The following is a 7,388-nucleotide window of genomic DNA, read 5'->3' as shown; positions in this document are numbered from 1 at the left end:
ATCTATCTATCATCATCTATATCTATCTATCATCTATCTTTCTATCTATCTATCATCTATCTATCTATCATCTATCTATCTATCTATCTATCATCTATCTATCTATCTATCTATCTATCTATCTATCTATCATCTATCTATCTATCTATTCTTTTTCCAGACAGGTTCTTGCTGTGTAGCCCCAGCTGTCCTGCAACTCACTATGTAGACCAGGCTGGGCTTGAACTCATGGAGCTCCACCTGCTTCTGCCTCCCAAGTGCTGGGATTAAAGGTGCCACCACACCCCACTTTTGTGTGTGTGTGTGTGTGTGTGTGTGTGTGTGTGTGTTGAGAAGTCCATTTTTAAACTTCTAAGAGCATCCAAATGACCTTAACAAAAATAGCACAAAAACAAGAAAGAATAAAAATATTTGTTTTAATGAATCACTAAGCTAGCAAGGAAGTAAAATTTTTCCAAAGACCAAAATGAAATGGATACGAGAAACTTTGAGGTGAGCAAGCAGGAAACCTTCGCTCAGCTGACATCTGCTAGGAACCTGAAGGGTTTGTGCAGTGTGAGGCAGATAGGGTGAACATAGGGACCACCCATCATGGGCCATCTCCAAAGAGATGCTGCACTGAACCCAGAGCACAAAAGGCTACTGACTTTTGTAGTGGAGAAAAAAATTAAAAATATATATTGCTAAGCCAGCCAGGACCACTTAAAATTAGACTACTGAGCAGTAGAGAGAAAAAAACGTCAGGGGCCTGATGTAACTTAAAAGGGTCCTTGGGAACAGTACCAGAAAAGAAAACGCAGACCCTTGCTGAAAACCACAAACCTAATCCAGAACCCAAGTAGCTCACACACCATGCAACGCAGCTGAAAGCTGGTCAGGAAAGCCACAGGGACGCAGACACCAAAGGAGAGGCCCCTTAGAGATGCAGAGGTAACTACATCATGTTAAAAAGTTCTGGGCACCAGAACTTGAATGTCTCTGATACTGGAGCTTCTCGAAAACACAGACAGAACAGGGGACTCTGAAAAACTCCACAGTCATAGAGGGATATTTTAAAGGACAAGTTGCTCTTTCCAAACAAAGAAAACCATAGTAAGGTATCTTAATTATAGCTAACACATCTTTTGTTTTTATGACTAGTAAGCTTAACCGATCATCATTAAGTCAAAAGTGTGATTGCTGGGGCTGAGCGGTTAAGAGCACTGACTGCTCTTGCAGAGGACCCAGGTTCGATTCCCAGAACCCACACAGCTGCTATGCTCCATCCTTAACTCCAGTTCCAGGGGAATCTGAAGGCCTCTTCTGACCTCCGAGACATTGCATGACATGGGTATACTCACATACATGCAGGCAATACACTCATGCACATGAATTTTTTTTTAAAGTGTCTGATTGCACTGGAACCAGTTTTCAATAGCATACCATTTCCTCACTGGTCACAGTACTCTCTCTCTATGTTATAAAGAAAAGCTCTGGGTTGTAGAGATGGCTCAGTGGTTAAGAGCACTGGCTGCTCTTGCAGAGGACCTGGGTTCGATTCCCAGCACCCACATGATGGCTAACAACCATCCTTAACTACAGTTCCAGGGAATCCGACACTTTCTTCTGAAAAGTAATAAAATAAGGGGTTGGGTGGTGGCGATGTAGCTCAGCGTTAGGGTAGATGGCCCAGCTGGAGCAAAGCCTTGGCTGAATCTCTAGTAACAAGGTATGTATGGGGGGGGGGTCATACAGATAAATAAAAAAGAAAAACCAATGCACAAAAACGGAAAGGGTTTTTTTTAATCCAACATAAATGACGCATAAAAACAGAGCAAAAAGTTTAACCCCAGTAGGAATCTGATAAATTCTAATAAAAACCATCATGAGATGCCATTACACACCACACAGGTTTGACATCATGAGATGCCATTACACACCACACAGGTTTGAGAAGGTAACAGCTGGACAATTCTAAGTGTTAGGGGTACAGGCGAGGAGAACGACCACACAGAGCTGGGACAGCAGGTGGCAGAAAGGCCCTTTGGGGAAGTTGGACATGCAGAAGCTCACAGCCCAGGACCCCCTCTCCACCCACTGGAGAGCAGTGGCCCTCTGATGCGCGTGGGGAACACATGATGCAATGTAGAAAGTGGAGAAACTCGCTTGCTCACACACCAAGGATAAAGCGAAAGCACTTTACTTAGTCCCTCAACATCGGAATCATAACTTCCGTGTCATACGTTCACACAGCACAGAACTGAATACGGCCAAGCACGCGGAGTGTGGAGTTCAGTCAGTCTATGATACTGTGAAACCTCAAAACATTTTAAGGAAAGTGGAGGAGAGTTCATAGTGTATAATTCCACTCACGTGTGTGTGTGTGTGTGTACCATGGTGTGTGTGTGTGTGCGTGTGTGTACCATGGCGTGTGTGTGTGTGTGTGCCATCGTGTGCGTGTGTGCGTGTGTGTACCATGGCGTGTGTGTGTGTGTGTGCCATCGTGTGCGTGTGTGCGTGTGTGTACCATGGCGTGTGTGTGTGTGTGTGCCATCGTGTGCGTGTGTGCGTGTGTGTACCATGGCGTGTGTGTGTGTGTGTGCCATCGTGTGCGTGTGTGCGTGTGTGTACCATGGCGTGTGTGTGTGTGTGTGCCATCGTGTGCGTGTGTGCGTGTGTGTACCATGGCGTGTGTGTGTGTGTGTGCCATCGTGTGCGTGTGTGCGTGTGTGTACCATGGCGTGTGTGTGTGTGTGTGCCATCGTGTGCGTGTGTGCGTGTGTGTACCATGGCGTGTGTGTGTGTGTGTGCCATCGTGTGCGTGTGTGCGTGTGTGTACCATGGCGTGTGTGTGTGTGTGTGCCATCGTGTGCGTGTGTGCGTGTGTGTACCATGGCGTGTGTGTGTGTGTGTGCCATCGTGTGCGTGTGTGCGTGTGTGTACCATGGCGTGTGTGTGTGTGTGTGCCATCGTGTGCGTGTGTGCGTGTGTGTACCATGGTGTGTGTGTGTGTGCGTGTGTGTACCATGGTGTGTGTGAAGGTCAGAAGGCAACTTGGGGAAGTCAGTTCTCACCTTCTACCTTTTGGGTTCCGGGGCTCGAATTCAGGCAGGCTTGGCACCAGGCGCCTTTACATAGTAAAGCCTGCAGGCTCTCTTTCTTTTTTCTTTTTCTTTTTTTATGTGTATGAGTGTTATGTCTACATGTATGTAAGTGCAATATCTGCGGAGGACAGAAGAGGCTGTTGGATCTCCTAGAAATGCAGATACAGACAATTGTTAGCTGCCATGTGGGTCCTGGGAACCAAACCTGGGTCCTCTGCAGGAGCAGCCAGTGCTCTTAACCGCTGAGCCATCTCTCAGGCCCCATATGTGGAATCTTAAAAAGCCATCTTACAGGGATAGAGAGTAGCAAAGGGGGCAGGAAATGGGAAGGGCTTATTAATAACTAGGCCCTTGAAAGAGAATCACTCTGGTCTTCAAAGTTTTTGTTTTATTTTGATTTTGGGTTTTTTGTTTGGTTTTTGGTAGTTTTTGTTTTTGTTTTTTGAGACAGAAGCTCATGTAGCCCAGGCTAACCCCAAACTCAGTATGTAGCCAAGGATGCCCTTGAATCCCTAATCGAGTGCTGGATAACGGCTGTGTGCTGAAGCATCCAGCCCAGTCAGTCCTAGTGTTCTATTGCACAGTGGAGTGACTACAGTTAATGATGCTCCGCATCTCAAAGCACCAAACAAGAGGACTTTTAATGTTTTCACAACAAATGAACAATAAATGTGATGGGTTTGCTGATTACTCAATGTACTTATTTACACATATCACATTGTACCCCATAAATACAGTTAACAACTTTACACATGCAGAAGATTCTTAATTATGTTGCAAATTATTTTCTAAGAATGAGAGTCTAAATCAGAAATGCCATTTCAGCATCACATGTTTAAAAGAACACTGCTCTTACCAGCGGTGTGCGAGGTAATTAAAATTAAACTCAAACTGGCTCAACACATCTCCTCCTACAAGAGAAGAAAAAGTGACATTTGACAGATTAGTGGCAACAGCTTCTCTGAATACACTCACTCACAAACCAGGTTATTGTCCATTGTTTCAGGTCTTTCATGAAGAAAAAGCAATCTTTTAAAACCTTAGCTAGTGAAGTATATGAATTAAGAATCATCTGTATGACAAAAGGATTGTTTGGTTATTTGAGACAGGGTCTCCCTGTAACCACAGATGGCCTGGAACTCACTATGTAGACCAGGCTGGCCTCAAACTCACAAAGATCTGCCTGCCTCTGCCTCCTGAATGCTAGGATTAAAGGTGTGTACCACCATGCCCAGTCTAGTTTTGAATATTTTTTAAAATACTGTGTTTATTTTTATTTTGTGTGTATGAGTATATTGCCTGCACATATGATGGAGCTTACCAATTTAAAAATAAAGTATAAATGACTAAGAGACTAATAATCTAGCTAATGAATTTTAATCCAATTTATAACTAGAGTTATAAATGGAGTCTAAAATGATGACAAGTCAAAAACAAAATATACAGGTTTTTTTTTTAAAAAAAAAATACACCAATATGCCGGGCATGGTGGTACACACCTGTAGTCTGAGCACTTGGGAGGCAGAGGCAGGCAGATCTCTCTGAGTTCAAGGCCAGCCTGGTCTACATAGTGAGTTCCAGGACAACTGGAGCTACAGGAAGACCCTGTCTCAAAAACAAAAAAACAAAACCCAAAAAACACCAATACACCTACTTAGCTGTGTATCTGTGTTGAATGAGCCATGCTTATACTCAACATGAACTTCAACATTAAAATTAGAAGAACGGACAACACATGGGGCTGGTGGGTTAGCTCAGCCTGACAACCTGAGTTCAATCCCCAGGACCCACATACAGGTGGAACTGACTCCACAAAGTGGTCCTCTGACCTGCACACACATGTTGCGGCATGTGCATGGATGGACACACACACACACACACACACACACACACATACCAACAATAAATAAAAGCAAAGCAAAAGTGTTAGCATATGGCAAACGTAAAGAAACAGTACCAAAGTCACCAGCCGAGTGAGCCTCAGAGTAGGAGCCGTGAAAATCAATCTGGGGAAGAAAGTGACCAAAACATCACAGCCTGACTCCATGAACCACAGAGGTGCATCACAGACGGGCTCTGTCTTCAGCCTAACGTTCTCCAAGCCTGTGTGGCCACTGAGCGGCCGTCAGCTCTACTTCCCTGGGGTAGACAAGGTCTCCAACGGTCTGAGACTAAACTTCCAACAGAATGGAATCAACAGCCACCAGCTTGGATAGGGGTAAGAGTGTGTGCGTGCGTGCGTGCGTGCGTGTGTGTGTGTGTGTGTGTGAAAATGTCATAAAGCTCTACTTCCCTGGGGTAGACAAGGTCTCCAACGGTCTGAGACTAAACTTTCAACGGAATGGAATCAATAGCAGCCAGCTTGGATGGGGGTAAGAGTGCGTGCGTGCGTGCGTGCGTGTGTGTGAAAATGTCATAATGAAACCCATTATTTTATATGCTGATTAAAAAATTAATTTTTAAAAATGCAAAAAGTAAAAAAAATCAACTAATGGGCAGTAGAGGCTTCCAGAAGTTAAGGTAAAAACCACAGTTTTTAGACCATTTTGAACAGAGCCAAGTGTCAGGGCCCCTATTCAGACACTCAGCCCGAAGGACACCAAGAGTCACATCTACTACTGTTTCCAGGACATTGGTGGGTTTTGTTCTTATGGATGAGTTTCCATGGGTGGCAAGAATGTACAGAATGGGCAGAAAAAGATGGAACTCGGACCAGACGCCTGCTTGGACAAGAGGGCTGTTCCTTCATGACATGGGAATAGCCTCAAGTTTCCTTTCCCTGTTTGCAGAGCTGGGGGTCAACCAGGGCCCCAAGCATGCTGGGTATGCACTCTGCCCCTGATCTACGTGCCCGGGTCTGGTTTGAACTGGTGTGGCTGTGGTGCTCCCCTGTAGATGTACACTCACGGCTCCCATGGTCCTGAGGAACCCTTGCTCAATGCCCAGACTGTGCCAGCTGACATCGGCCACCATGTGTGAAGTGATCCCAAACAGGAACGCCACCAGTTTCTCTGTGTCCTAACAAAAAAGCAAAATTCAATTCATGCATGTTTGGGTTATTTTATGACAATTTTCTGAAAAGCTTTAACAAACATGAGTTTATTTCCATTACTGAAACTTAGTAAGTACTTAGAAGCACGTAAATTACAAGGTTCAGTTGCTGAAAAGCACAGAGGCCTGTCTGAAATGTTTCGCAGTGCGTTGGAAGCTTTTCAGATTCATCGCCATCGGAGAAAAATGACCAAGTGACAAACTCCAAACTTCTTTGACAACTCATTTAAATATTAACTAGACATCGACTGCATCTCCAGTTCTGTGCTTGGCAAACAGTTATCCGAGTCTGGGGACAGTCCAAATGGGGTAATGCAGACAGAGAAAGCAGGACTTAGCAATGCAGAGAATCCATGGGCGGTGGAGGACGTGCCTACCTTCTCCCAGGGAAGAGGGTAGTTTTCTCGGATATAGTGAATGCTGGCGTTAAGAAACGGTGTCCAGTGTGTTCTCTCAGACACATCATGGAATTTTCCTGATGAAACAGAAAAGCTGGGCTGCAGAGTCTTAAGACTGAGAGTCTCCCCCAATCTCCCTCAACCACCTGCCGTGTTGCTAGGGCCCTTTTCTCTCCCGCCAATCCCCTTGTTTCCTCCGTTCACGTTCCAAGGGTGCGCAAGCAGAAAGGCAAAGTGCATTTTTGGAAGGTCACGTCCATAAGAATGTGCCTTATTAATTTTTTTTTGTTGTTTATTAGAAGAAGCATTTCATTACAACAGCATTAACCTATTCAATAACATTTTTCTGAGCTAGGGTACATCTATTTTTAAATGTTTATTATTACTACATTTATTATTATTACTACTGCATTTCTTTACAGGGAGGAGGGTGTGTGTGCACTCCCAAGTGTGCACCACAGCACTCATGTGGAGGTCAGAGGACAAACTTGCAGGAGTCAGTTCTCTCCTTCCCCCAAGTAGGACCCAGGGATCAAACAGGTTGTCAGTCTTAGCAGAAGCACCTTTCATTCACTAAGCCATCCCGCCCCCAATTATTCTTTGTAAGTGACTTTTTGTCTGTCATATACTGGTCTTAATCTTTACATCACATAGCAGAGTATCTGCAGGTTTATGAAAACATGGAAAGCCAGGCATGGTGGCATGCACCTGCAATTCCAACACTCAGGAGGTGGAGGCAGGAGGATCAGGAGTTCAAGGACATCCTCAGTAGGAGGCTGGCCCAGGGCTACAGGAGATCCTCCCGAAAGGAGGAAGGAAGGAAGGAAGGAAGGAAGGAAGGAAGGAAGGAAGGAAG

General features: G+C 44.9%; 1 protein-coding gene across 2 annotated transcripts in view; it reads right to left on the bottom strand.

Annotated features, from left to right (window-relative positions):
• The window catches only part of Gpld1 (glycosylphosphatidylinositol specific phospholipase D1), a gene marked incomplete at its 5' end in the record, with an annotated part of 66,747 nt that overhangs the window by 42,953 nt on the left and 16,406 nt on the right, over window positions 1-7,388 (bottom strand). For both annotated transcript variants that reach the window (XM_008847099.2, XM_017801665.2), the window contains 4 exon segments: window positions 3,940-3,994; window positions 5,041-5,089; window positions 5,991-6,101; window positions 6,512-6,609. In XM_008847099.2, coding sequence (XP_008845321.1) covers window positions 3,940-3,994; window positions 5,041-5,089; window positions 5,991-6,101; window positions 6,512-6,609 — 313 coding nt within the window.

This window comes from Nannospalax galili, unplaced genomic scaffold (assembly GCF_000622305.1).
Source record: "Nannospalax galili isolate Female #2095 unplaced genomic scaffold, S.galili_v1.0 scaffold503, whole genome shotgun sequence".
Taxonomy (NCBI): Eukaryota; Metazoa; Chordata; class Mammalia; order Rodentia; family Spalacidae; genus Nannospalax; species Nannospalax galili.
Note: the sequence above shows the minus strand (reverse complement) of the source record. Positions and strands in the feature narration are given on the sequence as shown.